Source organism: Saccostrea cucullata, unplaced genomic scaffold (genome assembly GCF_032062105.1).
Source record: "Saccostrea cucullata isolate Sc308-1 unplaced genomic scaffold, CSIRO_AGI_Scuc_v1 ctg8809, whole genome shotgun sequence".
NCBI lineage: Eukaryota > Metazoa > Mollusca > Bivalvia > Ostreida > Ostreidae > Saccostrea > Saccostrea cuccullata.
The window spans coordinates 2,216-22,837 of record NW_026926350.1 but is presented as its reverse complement, the minus strand read 5'-3'; the positions used below and the strand labels follow the sequence as shown (position 1 = coordinate 22,837).

General features: G+C 33.4%; 1 protein-coding gene across 1 annotated transcript; it reads left to right on the top strand.

The window, feature by feature from the left end:
• Nucleotides 1–518: 518 nt before the first annotated feature.
• LOC134271424 (scavenger receptor class F member 1-like) lies at nucleotides 519–19,304 on the top strand (the record flags this gene model as incomplete). Its single annotated transcript, XM_062753623.1, has 4 exons — nucleotides 519–656; nucleotides 2,617–2,892; nucleotides 4,146–4,277; nucleotides 19,147–19,304. Coding segments are annotated over 4 exons (689 nt in total), but the record flags the coding sequence as incomplete, so codon positions are not given.
• Between the last annotated feature and the right edge of the window lie 1,318 nt (nucleotides 19,305–20,622).

The window sequence follows — 20,622 nt, the reverse complement described above, 5'->3', positions numbered from 1 at the left end:
TCAATATTTAGTTATTAACAATATTTACAATTGTTCGCTATAAATATTGTACGAAATATAATCTCCCTCCCGATTTTGAATACCTTCTCAATTACAAAATATTGTTGATATTTTGCACACGGTAACTGTACTCTGAGCCAAAATTGAGTCAACTGTCTTAGTTCAGACTGACTCAGCAAGACATATTTCTCCTTCCTGATTTTTCCAGGTTTTCAGTTTTCCCCCTTTATTAAGGCAGTGATCTCATTATATTGAACAAGCGAATTTGACAGTTTTCCCACATTTTTGGATAAAAAAATCTCTTAGTGACCTAGACAACCAAATTTCCTATTCTTGTTTTCATCATTTGTATCTGTATATTGTAAAACATATTGTAAAACATCGATATTCCTTATCCGATATAGGAAACCATTTTCAACAACCCTACTTAAAACTGTTAAAAGGAGGAGAAGCTGCAGATGAACTTTAAAAATATTAAATAAAAAAATAATATAATTAATATTCAATTTTGTTTGTAGTCCGTGTCTGTGAACCTAGTACCTTTGGATGGCATTGCAAGTTTGCCTGTCATTGTAGAGAGGGCAGTTGTGACCCAATCAACGGGACCTGTCCCTCAGGCTGTAAAGAGAACCGCTATGGTCCTGGTTGTCAGCTATGTAAGTAGAACTTAAAAAGAAAAAAGAGATTCAAATATTATACCGATGTGTCAGATTCTGTGGTATCATTCACTTCAAACTCATCAGGATTTATATCAAGTCGACGTATGAATTGATGAAACTAGTGTTTATTGATAATACGTCGTCCATTTTTTTCAAATGTCGAGTTGAAGGTAATAGCAAATGTTTTCTTCTTCTCAGGTATAAGACATATGTATAATAAATTGCGCTTCATATGAATAAAATAATAGACCTGTAACATGTAATCAATGTTTTTTTTTTATTTAATAGTAACTAGTATCCGAATTTTTTAAACGCCCCTAATAAATTAACTTTATTATTTTGTCTTTTATATATAAAATAAAAAAAAAATTCATTGACTATAGAAAAACTAATTTGTAAAAATTTGATACAATAGTTAATTATATTTAGATATAGTAAACTATTGTATTGTTTTCGTAAAGGAAAACACGAATTTCTGCATAACGGTTTTTTCATGTGAAAAGGCATTGTTGCCATGCAAACACCCTCATTTGTTTAGAAAATGGTGGTTAATTTGAAAAGAATCGAATTTAGGAAATATCTCAGAATATTACAAATCAAATTTTGAAATTTAGTATAAAATGTAAAAAAAAATGTATTTTCTTCACAAAGTACACTACACCTGGAAGATGAAACGTGCAATGTCAAACATTTTGCATATCAAGATATGTAGTTACGGGTTATGAGCGAAAATTTTATATAATTTAACAAAATTTTATTCAAACTAAAAATGCACATTGGTCAACATGCAAATTGCCTATAAATACTCCCTCTTTACAAGGTCATGTTACAAATAAAATAAACTGAGAAGACACTAAACTGGTAAGCACAACCACACTTACCCTTACACACTTTCACACATTCTCCTTCACACACATACAAGAACAACTTTGCTGAGAATAGAGTGAAAGATTGATAATATAAGCAATTGTCTGTCATCATAAAGCACCACGATCATGTTCATGTATGGTACATGTAAGAAATCGTCAGTTGCATCAAATTTGTAAGAACCTGAGATTCTTGATTTACAGTACCGATGGAATATTTCGCTGTCTGTCTCTGTCATAGTTTAACTTTAGTTTTTGACTGTTTTTTATATTAAAGAATACAAGGTATACAATATTTTTGACGTTAGCCGTCGGACATTTTTAAACGTTCCTGACAATTTTTGTGTTTTTAACAATTTATTGCCTTTTTTACCCCCCTTCCTGGATTTTTCTATCATTTGAGACATTGTCGTGAAGGGTTTCAAATGTAGACGTTAACACGGCACCAACTGTTGTTTTACTGTGATTAGAAGTGTTTGTTAGAAAACAAAATGGTGCTCAGATGTGATTTCAGAGAATTAGTTCCACATTAAACAACGGGGACGTCTCAATCTTATGCCTTTAGCTAATTAGAATTCTTCGCTCTTGAAACGATTTGGTAATAAAATCTACGATAACTGATTAAGAGTATTTCGAAGTATCTTGGAGTCTCCATGTGAGTAAGTAAATGTTTGAAAAGGACTTATAACAAAATACAAACCTGTCTGTTGAAGGTTCGTAATACATGTACATGGAAAGGCCCGCGTCATGAGCCGATGAGGGGCCCAACTTGTGAACACATCATTTGAATTTCAATGCATTTTATTTAATTTGAGTTTTTAATCATTTTAATCTTTTTAATCTAAGAACCAGCTCATCTATGTCCCTATGTTTACTATATGCCATTATTGAACCATAGGAGTTGTTGTAAATATTTCTGCATATTCATCCTGATAAATATTATCCAAATGTTCTTTCTCCTTGCCTTTAGTAACAGGTTAAACTTCGTGACTATGGCATTGCATACAACATTTTATCACATATAGATTCCGGTCAAAGGGTATTGTAATGTTTCATTTGTTGTTGTATTCATTATATATTTTTTTGGTCAGTATCTGTGTTCCGATACTCGGTGGATGCTTATGGATATCAAGGGAGCACAGACAGAACTGCAGACGGAGAAAAATGTGTTACGTGGAACAACACCCTGCTTATCGCTATGTATGGCGTAAAATCCTCGGATTTTCCTGATGAGGCAATCCCTGGTGCTGTTTGTAGAAATCCAAAAAATCCCAAATTGAGAGGACTTGAAGGCAGAGGACCCTGGTGCTTCATCAACTTTATGGAGAAAACTGACTTCTATGGATCATGTGATATTCCAGTAAGAGGTTAGTTTCATGTATTGGTTCGCTTGATATTTCTTTGATTCGTTATTATTAATTGTGCTAGCCATGAAATATTTAAAGCAAAATCAGAAAGGAAATTACAGAACATCTGAGAAAAATATTTATTATAATATCAGGGATTTACTTGATTTTTTACAAAGTTAGTTATGGGATTCGAGAACAGATACCGATCAACAAGAAGTCAGCTAAATTCTATGTATTTATTTTTTTTCTTTAATTCAAATTTCTTTTCACATAATCACACATTAAAATGATTCATGACGTTTTTTTTAATAGAAAGAGTTTGGGAGAGGAATAAAGGAAAGCGAGAAAAAGAGAGAGAGAGAGAGAGAGATAGAGAGGAGTGAAAGAGATAGTTTAATAGAAAAATTGGTTCCATCTGTTCCACTGGGCATCAAATTTTTCTTTTCCCCTGTTTCTATAAGATATAAAGATATAAATTTGTGTATATCATAATAAAACTTCATTTGTGATATTGCAGGACATAAATGCAAAGATTTCTTGGTACATCTTGATGTTTAAACATAATATTTCAGCCAAAGGATAACAGTAATTTAAATATCAGTATAATTTTCAAAGTAACCTAAAATAAAAGATCTTTTCGTAATATTGATGACTATACCAGTCTAATCTACAAGAAAATGTACAAATTCTTCTAAAAATATTGTGTATAATCACATTCCCATAAAAGGTGCTCTAGTGTTTCTTCTTCTGAGTGGCAAAAATTGCAGTATTTAGAGTCTCATTTTTGTTATAATAAAAATGAATTTGTTGCTTTAATTCCTTTTAAAATTCTATATTGAAACCATTGGAGTTTACAGTCTTTTGTCACTCTGTAGGGAATTTTGTGAATTTTTTCCATTCTTTATTGTCAATCTGTAAAAGCTCACTCCACTTTGTTTTACCTGTGGACACATAGGAGTTATGGTAAAGAATTTCATTAAAAACATTTGGATTTGTGACATTTCATCATCTTGTAGATATTTCTCATAACTAATGGGTTTTCCAGCTTTTTAGTAGGTATGTCAAGGCCAGAATTTTTCATCCAAGGCTTAATAGCATGAATAATACTACTATATTCTAAAAAAGTATCTTAATCATGGGATAGGTATTACAAAAAAGATTCAAGTTTTATTAAGGTTATATGTTTATTATTGTGACATTGTTAAAACTTGATTTGAGGAACATCATGGAGATATAACTTCCTATATCGACATATGCTGGTATTATTGTAGGATGTGATTCTGGAAGGTTTGGTGAGCTATGCGAGTTTGAATGCCATTGTAAGAATGAGAGTCCATGCACTCCTATGGGAATTTGTCCATCGGGATGTCATCCAGGCTGGCTCAATTCAACCTGTCAAACACGTAAGTGACACTGACTAAATACAACCTGTCAAACACGTAAGTGATACTGACTCAATACAACCTTTCAAACGCGCAAGTGACACTGACTCAATTACCGGTAACCTGTCAAAGACGTAAGTGATACTGTCCCAATACAACCTGTCAAACACGTAAGTCACACTGACTCAATACAACCTGTCAAACACGTAAGTGATACTGTCCTAATACAACCTGTCAAACACGTAAGTCACACTTACTCAACTAAATCTGTCAAACATGTAAGTCACACTGACTTTTTTGAATTTAGGTGCAAAGAGAACACAAATCTAAAAAACCGTTAAATTTGGTCCAAAAATAGGCAAGAAATTGTAAATTTAGTATTACATGTCTACCACATTGGTTGACGCATGAAACACGACTTCGAAGAGAAATTCAAACTTAACTGAATCAGCTCACATGACCATTATACTTTTCTTCAATTTAAAATACACAAAGTATGGAATATGCAGTATTTGAATAACAATAAAATGTTACATTATAATTTTATTGAAAACCTGTCAGACAAACTTTACACATATTGCTAGTTTCTGTATGAACAAGGGGGGGGGGGTCTAATGTGACATAGTCACTGTGTTTAATCAAAAGATTGCCTCAAAAGTCTGGACAGTGTCAGCCTAACTAGATACTCAATAGGTCTAAGTCACATGTATATCTATAAAGATAATATATATTCTCATTTGCGATAAATTAATTATAGATACAGGGAGCATGATCCCTTTACACAACTTTCCGCTTAGTGTACTACCAACATACAATGCACTTGCAGCGCAAGCGCTTTGCATCGAGTCCATCCCCTTCTAAGATAGAAGACATACAGACAACTCAGATCAGACCCATCCTATCATGTAAACACATGTAATGATAAACTTGTATGAAGTTCTATCACTTTATTATTGACACTTTGAGCACAAAACACACATTTGTTACAATCAACATAATTGGAGATAAAAAGGCCGCAACTTTTTGTGGGGGACGGGGGATACCTACAAATGTACCAAAATAACCATGGGCACATAGGGGCCGAGTGTAAACACAAGTGCCCAATCCGAACGGTCACCACGTTCTGGACCAGTGAATGTGGGACTGCCCTTCTCCCTGTCTCCAGCGCCACCTGGTGTACCCACTTACTTTATCAGACTGCGGCCTCCCCCCGCTTTTGCGAGGTGGAGGTGGAACCAGCCATGACAGGCCATGGACCACGGATGTTACCATATAATGTTACTTTAGACAACTTATGTGCTACATGTACTTATGTATTACATACCAAAACGCCCCCATGCTTTGAGGCAGGGTGGGGAGACAACCAGGTTATGGGGCCACTTGATCCCAATATATACAAAAGTATCCCCCAGTCCTCCTCCCCATCCCGCAATTGATGAAAAAGGGGGTTAAAGGATAAATTTCCAAATATGATTTTCCCTATTTAGAATTAACCGGGCTTCCCCTGCAGTTTATTAAGGTAAACCTCGAGACCTTTTTTTTGACAAGTGGGTACCATCATGCCTGAACAATTGTATTTCCGAAATTTTAATGGTTGAGTCATTGTTTATGTAACAGCCATTTACTTCAGTAGTTATAAACTTTTTGATAGACTTGTTAACTTTGAGCATTTTCTTGTTAATTTTTGCACCTGCTTTGGGAGGGGCACCAGGCTAGTACAGTCTAGGTAATATTGAAGAAAAAATTAAAGTGGTACTTGGGAGAAGTGCGTTATAGTGATATAGGCTGCACTGTATTTGATGAATAAGTTTGATGCTTGTTAAATCTGGTGTAGTTAAATCATTAGACCCAAGGTGTATCAATAGAAATTTGGGTGTAGGATACTGAAGTTAATTATCTGAAACTGCCTTGTCTAACTGATCCCAAATCATACCCCTACGCCCTAACCAAGAAATTGTGGCAGGTAAATTAAGGTTACTTCCCCCTGATCGATAGGTTGCAGCATGATAGCCTGCCCAGAATGGAATTGATGATCCGAGTATCCAAGTGGTTGGGGTACCTGAAAAATCTTTGGAAGAGTTAGTAGGTGCTACAATCACAGATTACAGCTTTACTGTCTCCTAATATAAGTTAAATATGAAGTTGACCGATATTTTCCTTTTCTTTTATTTCAGTATCAGAGAGACCTTGTTTGGAAAGCTCGGTTGCCGTGCCAATCCTGAAACTATGTGACCTAAAGTGCCCTGTGACCCCAATGAATTGTAATGCTTTTTGTAAAATGGCTTGAAACTGGCACTTTGTAAGGGGCTTAGAATTAAGATGTGTAAGAAGCTTGTCATTTCTTTGCAACCCCTCCCTTAAAAGCATAAAATTATTTAAGATTGTGATTGGGCTGATTATGGATTCTGTATGAAAGGCAATATCTATTATAACAGATTGTCCGATTTGGTCCGTTTTAGACCTTTGAATAGTAATTTGGCAAAGGTTTTGATTCTTTATTGTAATGTCTGAGAAACTGAGTGCCAGTGTTTCACTCACTCTTAACAAACCATAAAATGTAATAAATATGCTGCTGAAAAGAGAGCGGATTTATATCCGGAATAGCAAACATTGGGCTGGGAATGGATAATTTTGTGAAAAATCTCAAATGAAATAGGGATTCTTTGGTCTTTGTTTCTACCTACTGATCTACGCAGTCCTTCCAGGGTTTTTGAAACTATGAAACATTTTGTTGTGTCCTGAAAGCTATGTATTTTGTGTATGTATGAGATTGCATTTAGGTACAGTGAAACTGTTCTGTATGGCATATTATTAAGTGAGAGGAAACCAACAAAATTCATGAGCTGTTGCACTGGTGCTGGCCAAATAATTTGGTAATTAAATTCTGAAAGGAAGTTTTGAAATTTGTTAAGAGCTGTTGAATATGCTCGATGTGTTGATGGTGCTATTGAACATTGTAGTAATCGATCGGCTTCAAGCATTATATTTCCCAGATGTGACTTGGTAGTGGGGTGGGCCCTAGGTCTGCCTGCGGTGCCAGTCGCCTGAATCTGTCCCACTGAAATCGAGATAAGGAGTCTGCAAGGCAGTTTTGTTTTGTGGGGATATATAAGGCCTTAATACAGATATTTGACTTTAGGCATATTAACACAAGCTTGCGGACAAGATTCATGACCCTATCAGATTTAGACGTTGAGTTGTTAATGATGTGGACAACTGACATTTTGTCAATGTGGAAGACAAGTCTGGAATTGGCAAAGTGGCTCTGCCATTACATAATAACGACCATGACGAGGAAAAATTCCAGGAAAGTCATGTCCCTAGTAATACAGTAATGGTCAGACCCCATAACCCCATTTCTCCCTAAAGTAAATACCAAACGCTCCATTAGTTCCCCCTGAGCTATCTGTAAAAAGTTGAATTGTGTCATTGTGAATCCAGGGCTGGGTAAATATAACCGATATACCATTGTAAGATTGCAAAAAATTTTCCATACTGTGAGGTCAGCTTTTATGTTCTTTGTTACCCTTATTCTGTGATGCTCTTTAGTAATACCTATTGTTGAATTTATAAGGTGGCGACAGAACGCCCGGCCAGGGGCAATGACCTTGCACGCAAAGTTTAATAAGCCAATAAGTGACTGCATTTCTCTCAGGGAGACTTTCTTTGCATTCAAAAAGTGTTCTAATTCGCCATTAATCTGGTTTGATTTTTCTGAGGGGAGTTTCATAGTCCTATTGACCGTGTCGAATTCTATTCCAAAGAATGTTATGACTTGTCTGATTTCAACAATTTGCTGGTTTGAAAAGGGGGATAACTTCCGGTGCACCTTTATAATTAATTCGTACGTAGTTTGACTCGTAATACATCTTTGAATATTCCTGATGTATTAACTTGAGTACACTTCGTCCTAACTAACCAAACATTTAAAACCCTGTCATAAATTAATTATTTACTATTTGATATAAAATCAAATAATCTTGATTGAATTTAAGGTCATGACCTTGCAAAGCCTCCATTTTTGACATGACGTCACACTTTGATGTCACAATGCAGTTGCGTCATGATGTAAAATAACAACTCTAGTCCTCAGAATCCTTATCACATGTATAAATTCTATGGAGCATGTATCTAATAGGTATAATGTCTTACACAGTGTCAACCTCAGATTATATTGTATGGTATACTACATAAATCTAAACAAATAAAGCAATTTTATATGAACATACAGGCAAATAAATGTGGGAAATGTCAACAAATGCTACTCGTTAAAGGAAATAAAAATGTTTTGCAGTTCACATTTTGAATTTAGGTGCAAAGGAGCAAAATTCCAAAGAAAAAATGGAGCTTAATTTGTTAATTTTAGTCCAAAAATAGGCAAGAAATTGTAAATTTAGTATAACAAGTCTACCACATTGCTTGATTCATGAAAAAGGACTCGAAGAAAAAATTCAAACCTAACTGAATCAGCTCACACAATTATTCTCCTTTTCTTCAGTTTAAAATAGACAAAGTATGGAATATTCACTATCTGAATAACAAAAAAATGTTACATTATATTTTTTTTTTGAAAAGCTGTCAGACAAAGTTTACAAATATTGCTATTTTCTGTATGAACAAGGGGGTATCTAATGTGAAATAGACACTGTGTTTAATCAAAAGATTGCCTCAAAAGTCAGGATTATGTCAGCCTAACTAGATACACAATAGGTCTATGTCTCATGTATATCTATACAGATGATATATATTCTGATTTGCAATGAATTAAATTGAAGGTCATGACCTTGCGAAGCTTTCAATTTTGACATGACGTTTTACTACATAAAGTAAAACAAATAAAGGAATTTTGTATGAACTTACAGGCAAATAAATATGGGAAATGTCAACAAATGCTACTCCTCAACGATTCAAAACACAGTGTTATGTGTGACGTTATCAGGAAGTTACTTGGTGAGGGACAAGCAAAACTGACTCCTAAAAAGAAATAAAATGGAAGCTTGTTATATAGACTACTACATATCATTGGAAAGATAGAACTGTGAATATTTTTGAATATCCAATTATAATAAATTCATCAATTACTACTTTTCTGGCTTTGACACATGAAACATTGGGGATATCGGGTTGTTTATGCATCCATTTTCAGTGCACCTTTGCATTTTTAGCCCCCTTCCCCTGCTCAACAAAAACAGAAAAAAATCAGACAAAATAAGTTACATGTATTTCAAAGAACATGTCCTAAGGTTTTCTTTTATTGTGCTTCTAGAGTACATGTTCCACCTCTTAAAAGAGCTACATTACCTGCTATTTGACTCATGCTATTCTGCATATGTAAAAACCGGATGTTTTGGGGGTTATCTCCCCCTTTTAAAAGTCTCAATATATTTTTTAAATAAATACACATTTTCTTATTTTGATATTAAGATAAGACTCTACTTTATTTGAATAAAAACTAAACAGATGCAGTTTTCATCTAGACTCCTATAAATCGCAGGAAAATCCCTACCAAGCATGTTTCTCTCTTTGAACACCCCCCCCCCCTCCCCCTGGATTTTATACAAAACTGGGTTTAGCTACCAAGACCTGTCAAACACATTTCACGCTCACACCTGCACAATGTAACCTGCTAAACACGTAATTCAAATATATAATAGTACTCTCTCAATGAATCATCCCAAGTCTGAGCGAGGCTGGTTCAATACATGTTTTCAAATATATAGTTTTAAACAACTTAACGAGGCCGAGTCTAATTATTTCTGCCCAAGGGATTTTGATAATTTTTTTGAAATTTAATTTTTACTGTAATATTAATTGTTTTAGGAATAAAAAAATCGCATGTTCACCACCCCGATTTCTTAGTGGGTCATCTTAAATTTTCTCAAACTTTACCATTGGACTCTATTGGAATTTGTTTGAAAATCGCCAAATTATTACATATTTTCCATATTTTTTGTACTTTTCCCCTAGGGATTTCTTATTCATTCAAGTAAATGAAAGTAAATTAAAAAGTCACCAAATTGTGAAATTTCAAAAAAGTTCACCATCTCGATTTGTCTAGATAATAATTACAAAGTTTATTTTTCCGAAGCTAAATACCTATAAAATTGCCATATTACGCTATAAATACACATTTTTGCTGATGAATTATCGGTGCATACAATTTTTTTGGCATAAATAGCAAATTTTAGATTGCTAGTATGTATCTTGGGAAGTTATGTCATCAATTTTTAGTATAATATCCATGGACGTCTTGAACATACAAGCGAGTCCTGCGTCATTCTTCGGCGTCATGCATTGCTTACAAAATCCGAAATTTCAACGTTCTTTTTGGTTTGATTTTTCTGAGGGGAGTTTCATAGTCCTATTGACCGTGTCGAATTCTATTCCAAAGAATGTTATGACTTGTCTGATTTCAACAATTTGCTGGTTTGAAAAGGGGGATAACTTCCGGTGCACCTTTATAATTAATTCGTACGTAGTTTGACTCGTAATACATCTTTGAATATTCCTGATGTATTAACTTGAGTACACTTCGTCCTAACTAACCAAACATTTAAAACCCTGTCATAAATTAATTATTTACTATTTGATATAAAATCAAATAATCTTGATTGAATTTAAGGTCATGACCTTGCAAAGCCTCCATTTTTGACATGACGTCACACTTTGATGTCACAATGCAGTTGCGTCATGATGTAAAATAACAACTCTAGTCCTCAGAATCCTTATCACATGTATAAATTCTATGGAGCATGTATCTAATAGGTATAATGTCTTACACAGTGTCAACCTCAGATTATATTGTATGGTATACTACATAAATCTAAACAAATAAAGCAATTTTATATGAACATACAGGCAAATAAATGTGGGAAATGTCAACAAATGCTACTCGTTAAAGGAAATAAAAATGTTTTGCAGTTCACATTTTGAATTTAGGTGCAAAGGAGCAAAATTCCAAAGAAAAAATGGAGCTTAATTTGTTAATTTTAGTCCAAAAATAGGCAAGAAATTGTAAATTTAGTATAACAAGTCTACCACATTGCTTGATTCATGAAAAAGGACTCGAAGAAAAAATTCAAACCTAACTGAATCAGCTCACACAATTATTCTCCTTTTCTTCAGTTTAAAATAGACAAAGTATGGAATATTCACTATCTGAATAACAAAAAAATGTTACATTATATTTTTTTTTTGAAAAGCTGTCAGACAAAGTTTACAAATATTGCTATTTTCTGTATGAACAAGGGGGTATCTAATGTGAAATAGACACTGTGTTTAATCAAAAGATTGCCTCAAAAGTCAGGATTATGTCAGCCTAACTAGATACACAATAGGTCTATGTCTCATGTATATCTATACAGATGATATATATTCTGATTTGCAATGAATTAAATTGAAGGTCATGACCTTGCGAAGCTTTCAATTTTGACATGACGTTTTACTACATAAAGTAAAACAAATAAAGGAATTTTGTATGAACTTACAGGCAAATAAATATGGGAAATGTCAACAAATGCTACTCCTCAACGATTCAAAACACAGTGTTATGTGTGACGTTATCAGGAAGTTACTTGGTGAGGGACAAGCAAAACTGACTCCTAAAAAGAAATAAAATGGAAGCTTGTTATATAGACTACTACATATCATTGGAAAGATAGAACTGTGAATATTTTTGAATATCCAATTATAATAAATTCATCAATTACTACTTTTCTGGCTTTGACACATGAAACATTGGGGATATCGGGTTGTTTATGCATCCATTTTCAGTGCACCTTTGCATTTTTAGCCCCCTTCCCCTGCTCAACAAAAACAGAAAAAAATCAGACAAAATAAGTTACATGTATTTCAAAGAACATGTCCTAAGGTTTTCTTTTATTGTGCTTCTAGAGTACATGTTCCACCTCTTAAAAGAGCTACATTACCTGCTATTTGACTCATGCTATTCTGCATATGTAAAAACCGGATGTTTTGGGGGTTATCTCCCCCTTTTAAAAGTCTCAATATATTTTTTAAATAAATACACATTTTCTTATTTTGATATTAAGATAAGACTCTACTTTATTTGAATAAAAACTAAACAGATGCAGTTTTCATCTAGACTCCTATAAATCGCAGGAAAATCCCTACCAAGCATGTTTCTCTCTTTGAACACCCCCCCCCCCTCCCCCTGGATTTTATACAAAACTGGGTTTAGCTACCAAGACCTGTCAAACACATTTCACGCTCACACCTGCACAATGTAACCTGCTAAACACGTAATTCAAATATATAATAGTACTCTCTCAATGAATCATCCCAAGTCTGAGCGAGGCTGGTTCAATACATGTTTTCAAATATATAGTTTTAAACAACTTAACGAGGCCGAGTCTAATTATTTCTGCCCAAGGGATTTTGATAATTTTTTTGAAATTTAATTTTTACTGTAATATTAATTGTTTTAGGAATAAAAAAATCGCATGTTCACCACCCCGATTTCTTAGTGGGTCATCTTAAATTTTCTCAAACTTTACCATTGGACTCTATTGGAATTTGTTTGAAAATCGCCAAATTATTACATATTTTCCATATTTTTTGTACTTTTCCCCTAGGGATTTCTTATTCATTCAAGTAAATGAAAGTAAATTAAAAAGTCACCAAATTGTGAAATTTCAAAAAAGTTCACCATCTCGATTTGTCTAGATAATAATTACAAAGTTTATTTTTCCGAAGCTAAATACCTATAAAATTGCCATATTACGCTATAAATACACATTTTTGCTGATGAATTATCGGTGCATACAATTTTTTTGGCATAAATAGCAAATTTTAGATTGCTAGTATGTATCTTGGGAAGTTATGTCATCAATTTTTAGTATAATATCCATGGACGTCTTGAACATACAAGCGAGTCCTGCGTCATTCTACAGCGTCATGCATTGCTTACAAAATCCGAAATTTCAACGTTCTTTTTGGTTTGATTTTTCTGAGGGGAGTTTCATAGTCCTATTGACCGTGTCGAATTCTATTCCAAAGAATGTTATGACTTGTCTGATTTCAACAATTTGCTGGTTTGAAAAGGGGGATAACTTCCGGTGCACCTTTATAATTAATTCGTACGTAGTTTGACTCGTAATACATCTTTGAATATTCCTGATGTATTAACTTGAGTACACTTCGTCCTAACTAACCAAACATTTAAAACCCTGTCATAAATTAATTATTTACTATTTGATATAAAATCAAATAATCTTGATTGAATTTAAGGTCATGACCTTGCAAAGCCTCCATTTTTGACATGACGTCACACTTTGATGTCACAATGCAGTTGCGTCATGATGTAAAATAACAACTCTAGTCCTCAGAATCCTTATCACATGTATAAATTCTATGGAGCATGTATCTAATAGGTATAATGTCTTACACAGTGTCAACCTCAGATTATATTGTATGGTATACTACATAAATCTAAACAAATAAAGCAATTTTATATGAACATACAGGCAAATAAATGTGGGAAATGTCAACAAATGCTACTCGTTAAAGGAAATAAAAATGTTTTGCAGTTCACATTTTGAATTTAGGTGCAAAGGAGCAAAATTCCAAAGAAAAAATGGAGCTTAATTTGTTAATTTTAGTCCAAAAATAGGCAAGAAATTGTAAATTTAGTATAACAAGTCTACCACATTGCTTGATTCATGAAAAAGGACTCGAAGAAAAAATTCAAACCTAACTGAATCAGCTCACACAATTATTCTCCTTTTCTTCAGTTTAAAATAGACAAAGTATGGAATATTCACTATCTGAATAACAAAAAAATGTTACATTATATTTTTTTTTTGAAAAGCTGTCAGACAAAGTTTACAAATATTGCTATTTTCTGTATGAACAAGGGGGTATCTAATGTGAAATAGACACTGTGTTTAATCAAAAGATTGCCTCAAAAGTCAGGATTATGTCAGCCTAACTAGATACACAATAGGTCTATGTCTCATGTATATCTATACAGATGATATATATTCTGATTTGCAATGAATTAAATTGAAGGTCATGACCTTGCGAAGCTTTCAATTTTGACATGACGTTTTACTACATAAAGTAAAACAAATAAAGGAATTTTGTATGAACTTACAGGCAAATAAATATGGGAAATGTCAACAAATGCTACTCCTCAACGATTCAAAACACAGTGTTATGTGTGACGTTATCAGGAAGTTACTTGGTGAGGGACAAGCAAAACTGACTCCTAAAAAGAAATAAAATGGAAGCTTGTTATATAGACTACTACATATCATTGGAAAGATAGAACTGTGAATATTTTTAAATATCCAATTATAATAAATTCATCAATTACTACTTTTCTGGCTTTGACACATGAAACATTGGGGATATCGGGTTGTTTATGCATCCATTTTCAGTGCACCTTTGCATTTTTAGCCCCCTTCCCCTGCTCAACAAAAACAGAAAAAAATCAGACAAAATAAGTTACATGTATTTCAAAGAACATGTCCTAAGGTTTTCTTTTATTGTGCTTCTAGAGTACATGTTCCACCTCTTAAAAGAGCTACATTACCTGCTATTTGACTCATGCTATTCTGCATATGTAAAAACCGGATGTTTTGGGGGTTATCTCCCCCTTTTAAAAGTCTCAATATATTTTTTAAATAAATACACATTTTCTTATTTTAATATTAAGATAAGACTCTACTTTATTTGAATAAAAACTAAACAGATGCAGTTTTCATCTAGACTCCTATAAATCGCAGGAAAATCCCTACCAAGCATGTTTCTCTCTTTGAACACCCCCCCCCCCTCCCCCTGGATTTTATACAAAACTGGGTTTAGCTACCAAGACCTGTCAAACACATTTCACGCTCACACCTGCACAATGTAACCTGCTAAACACGTAATTCAAATATATAATAGTACTCTCTCAATGAATCATCCCAAGTCTGAGCGAGGCTGGTTCAATACATGTTTTCAAATATATAGTTTTAAACAACTTAACGAGGCCGAGTCTAATTATTTCTGCCCAAGGGATTTTGATAATTTTTTTGAAATTTAATTTTTACTGTAATATTAATTGTTTTAGGAATAAAAAAATCGCATGTTCACCACCCCGATTTCTTAGTGGGTCATCTTAAATTTTCTCAAACTTTACCATTGGACTCTATTGGAATTTGTTTGAAAATCGCCAAATTATTACATATTTTCCATATTTTTTGTACTTTTCCCCTAGGGATTTCTTATTCATTCAAGTAAATGAAAGTAAATTAAAAAGTCACCAAATTGTGAAATTTCAAAAAAGTTCACCATCTCGATTTGTCTAGATAATAATTACAAAGTTTATTTTTCCGAAGCTAAATACCTATAAAATTGCCATATTACGCTATAAATACACATTTTTGCTGATGAATTATCGGTGCATACAATTTTTTTGGCATAAATAGCAAATTTTAGATTGCTAGTATGTATCTTGGGAAGTTATGTCATCAATTTTTAGTATAATATCCATGGACGTCTTGAACATACAAGCGAGTCCTGCGTCATTCTACAGCGTCATGCATTGCTTACAAAATCCGAAATTTCAACGTTCTTTTTGGTTTGATTTTTCTGAGGGGAGTTTCATAGTCCTATTGACCGTGTCGAATTCTATTCCAAAGAATGTTATGACTTGTCTGATTTCAACAATTTGCTGGTTTGAAAAGGGGGATAACTTCCGGTGCACCTTTATAATTAATTCGTACGTAGTTTGACTCGTAATACATCTTTGAATATTCCTGATGTATTAACTTGAGTACACTTCGTCCTAACTAACCAAACATTTAAAACCCTGTCATAAATTAATTATTTACTATTTGATATAAAATCAAATAATCTTGATTGAATTTAAGGTCATGACCTTGCAAAGCCTCCATTTTTGACATGACGTCACACTTTGATGTCACAATGCAGTTGCGTCATGATGTAAAATAACAACTCTAGTCCTCAGAATCCTTATCACATGTATAAATTCTATGGAGCATGTATCTAATAGGTATAATGTCTTACACAGTGTCAACCTCAGATTATATTGTATGGTATACTACATAAATCTAAACAAATAAAGCAATTTTATATGAACATACAGGCAAATAAATGTGGGAAATGTCAACAAATGCTACTCGTTAAAGGAAATAAAAATGTTTTGCAGTTCACATTTTGAATTTAGGTGCAAAGGAGCAAAATTCCAAAGAAAAAATGGAGCTTAATTTGTTAATTTTAGTCCAAAAATAGGCAAGAAATTGTAAATTTAGTATAACAAGTCTACCACATTGCTTGATTCATGAAAAAGGACTCGAAGAAAAAATTCAAACCTAACTGAATCAGCTCACACAATTATTCTCCTTTTCTTCAGTTTAAAATAGACAAAGTATGGAATATTCACTATCTGAATAACAAAAAAATGTTACATTATATTTTTTTTTTGAAAAGCTGTCAGACAAAGTTTACAAATATTGCTATTTTCTGTATGAACAAGGGGGTATCTAATGTGAAATAGACACTGTGTTTAATCAAAAGATTGCCTCAAAAGTCAGGATTATGTCAGCCTAACTAGATACACAATAGGTCTATGTCTCATGTATATCTATACAGATGATATATATTCTGATTTGCAATGAATTAAATTGAAGGTCATGACCTTGCGAAGCTTTCAATTTTGACATGACGTTTTACTACATAAAGTAAAACAAATAAAGGAATTTTGTATGAACTTACAGGCAAATAAATATGGGAAATGTCAACAAATGCTACTCCTCAACGATTCAAAACACAGTGTTATGTGTGACGTTATCAGGAAGTTACTTGGTGAGGGACAAGCAAAACTGACTCCTAAAAAGAAATAAAATGGAAGCTTGTTATATAGACTACTACATATCATTGGAAAGATAGAACTGTGAATATTTTTAAATATCCAATTATAATAAATTCATCAATTACTACTTTTCTGGCTTTGACACATGAAACATTGGGGATATCGGGTTGTTTATGCATCCATTTTCAGTGCACCTTTGCATTTTTAGCCCCCTTCCCCTGCTCAACAAAAACAGAAAAAAAATCAGACAAAATAAGTTACATGTATTTCAAAGAACATGTCCTAAGGTTTTCTTTTATTGTGCTTCTAGAGTACATGTTCCACCTCTTAAAAGAGCTACATTACCTGCTATTTGACTCATGCTATTCTGCATATGTAAAAACCGGATGTTTTGGGGGTTATCTCCCCCTTTTAAAAGTCTCAATATATTTTTTAAATAAATACACATTTTCTTATTTTAATATTAAGATAAGACTCTACTTTATTTGAATAAAAACTAAACAGATGCAGTTTTCATCTAGACTCCTATAAATCGCAGGAAAATCCCTACCAAGCATGTTTCTCTCTTTGAACACCCCCCCCCCTCCCCCTGGATTTTATACAAAACTGGGTTTAGCTACCAAGACCTGTCAAACACATTTCACGCTCACACCTGCACAATGTAACCTGCTAAACACGTAATTCAAATATATAATAGTACTCTCTCAATGAATCATCCCAAGTCTGAGCGAGGCTGGTTCAATACATGTTTTCAAATATATAGTTTTAAACAACTTAACGAGGCCGAGTCTAATTATTTCTGCCCAAGGGATTTTGATAATTTTTTTGAAATTTAATTTTTACTGTAATATTAATTGTTTTAGGAATAAAAAAATCGCATGTTCACCACCCCGATTTCGTAGTGGGTCATCTTAAATTTTCTCAAACTTTACCATTGGACTCTATTGGAATTTGTTTGAAAATCGCCAAATTATTACATATTTTCCATATTTTTTGTACTTCTCCCCTAGGGATTTCTTATTCATTCAAGTAAATGAAAGTAAATTAAAAAGTCACCAAATTGTGAAATTTCAAAAAAGTTCACCATCTCGATTTGTCTAGATAATAATTACAAAGTTTATTTTTCCGAAGCTAAATACCTATAAAATTGCCATATTACGCTATAAATACACATTTTTGCTGATGAATTATCGGTGCATACAATTTTTTTGGCATAAATAGCAAATTTTAGATTGCTAGTATGTATCTTGGGAAGTTATGTCATCAATTTTTAGTATAATATCCATGGACGTCTTGAACATACAAGCGAGTCCTGCGTCATTCTACAGCGTCATGCATTGCTTACAAAATCCGAAATTTCAACGTTCTTTTTCCAATAATTGTCGCAAAATCACATTTTCAGATCAGTAGGAGTTACAATTAATGTTAATTTTGTATTGAAATTAAAATAATGTACTGTCACACAAATGACTTCATGAAATTAAAAAGCTGCGCAGAGTGCGGTGCACTCGAATTAGACTCGTTACACTTAGGCAGATATAAAATTTAGAATCTACGAATTGCGAATGTAATAGACTTGGCTCTGCGATTGATAAGAATAGATTCTAGATAGAATACATAAATGAATCTGTATACCCCACACACTCCTGAAAAGCAGGTGGATGTATAGTGATCGGGATGTCCGTCCGTCCGCCTGTACGAGAAGCCTTGTGTTCCGCTTTTTGGAACCGATCTTTTTCTATATCCTCTCATACCACTGAATGAAATTAAATGAGACTTTAACGGAATATTTATTACATATTGCCAATTTGCACCTTCAATTTTATTTTTTGATCCAACACCTATGTCAGGTTTCATATATCAGAACTCTCGTTATATTCAAACGTTAGTTAGAGTTCTCATTAAGTAAAATCAATGCTCAATCAATCAATGTATTTCTATTAAATAACAGTCCTTTGTAAAAAAAAATTACAAACAAACAAAAAACACGCTATATTTTTTTGTTTTCCCTTAAATTTTTGTGTATTTTGGTTTTTTTGCTATATATGACAGCATGTGATGCCGGTTACTACGGAGAAGGTTGTTTATCTGCTTGCGGAAATTGCAAATCAGGTCCATGTGATTTCGAATTCGGGGAATGTATTGGAGGGTGCTTAACAGGCTGGATGGGAAAACTGTGTAAAACTGGTAAGTGAAGGATTCGCAGCACAGTTAAAGTTACAAATGGAAATATCGGCTATTTTTTTCAAGATAAGAAATACATACTTTATTAGGATGGGCGATTCTTTTTAGGAATTCACTGATATAAAAAAAAATGTAGTGTGGTTTAAAGCTACATGTTGGGGACATTTAGATTTTTTTTTAGACTTGTCATGTGATGTCGACGTCACATGACTTTGGCAATTATACTTTCAGTTTAGAGGTCATCTATAAACACTGCGACATTTAAGTCCGGACACGACAAAGTCCGGACTTTTAGGTACCCTTTCGAAAAGACCTACATTAGATTTTTTTCTATATTTTGGTGGGATTTTTTATTCTGACCTCATCATGTCAATCTCAACTTCCACATGGTAGTAGTTTTCTCATAAACCTCTGTCAAAACCTAAAATCCCATGGGAGAATGGCGGGATTTTTCATCCCACCAAAAATCCCACCAAAATCCCATGGGAGAAAAAAATCTTTGAGGGATTTTTTCTCCCATGGGATTTTTTCTCCCATAATAGGCGACATAGGATTAAAAATCCCATATTTGCCCTTCTTAGGATTAAAAATCCTGCAAAGTACATAATACTGGGTATTTTTAATCCCATGGGATAAATAAATAAGCAGATATGGGAATAATGGGATAAGAATGCAATGTCTGAATATACTTTATGAAGCATTTTATCTTCAATTATATACAAATTCAAATCATATTTTATGTGGCAGATCTAGAGGCATAACAATGCAAAATTGACTGTTATATATCCATTGTTAAACTGCTTTTGCAGAGCCATTTTAATTAAAGTGAGGGTCATAAACAAATACTATTGCCAGAGAAAACTCAACCAAATGACTTGCCAAGAGAAGAGGAGTATCTGAGATACTGATTTTTATTTGTTAAGAAAAAGTACAATCAACCGAAAGGGGACTTAAATTTGTGCTGGTGACACTGTCTTATCTTTGTTTGCATACAATACTGAAATCTCCTGATTCTGCTGAGTAATGACCAGTTTCCAAAACTGCTTCCTGATGGAAAAAACTGCATTGGTGGGAATCTTCTGTAAACACTTGGATGGACAGCAATTCTTCTATTTAAAAAACTATAATAAAAAAATCCTTTGATCCACCACAAATATTTTAAAATAAAAAATTTACTCCTCAAGGATCCACCACTAATGTAAGTTAAGACCATGATCACACATGGCATATACTGTAGAAGCACAAATTTTCGTGGGCATAAAATTTCGTTGTTTTGTCATTAAAAATAGTTTCGTGGGCATTTAATTTCGTTGTTTTGAAAAAAAAAAACCTATTCAATATATA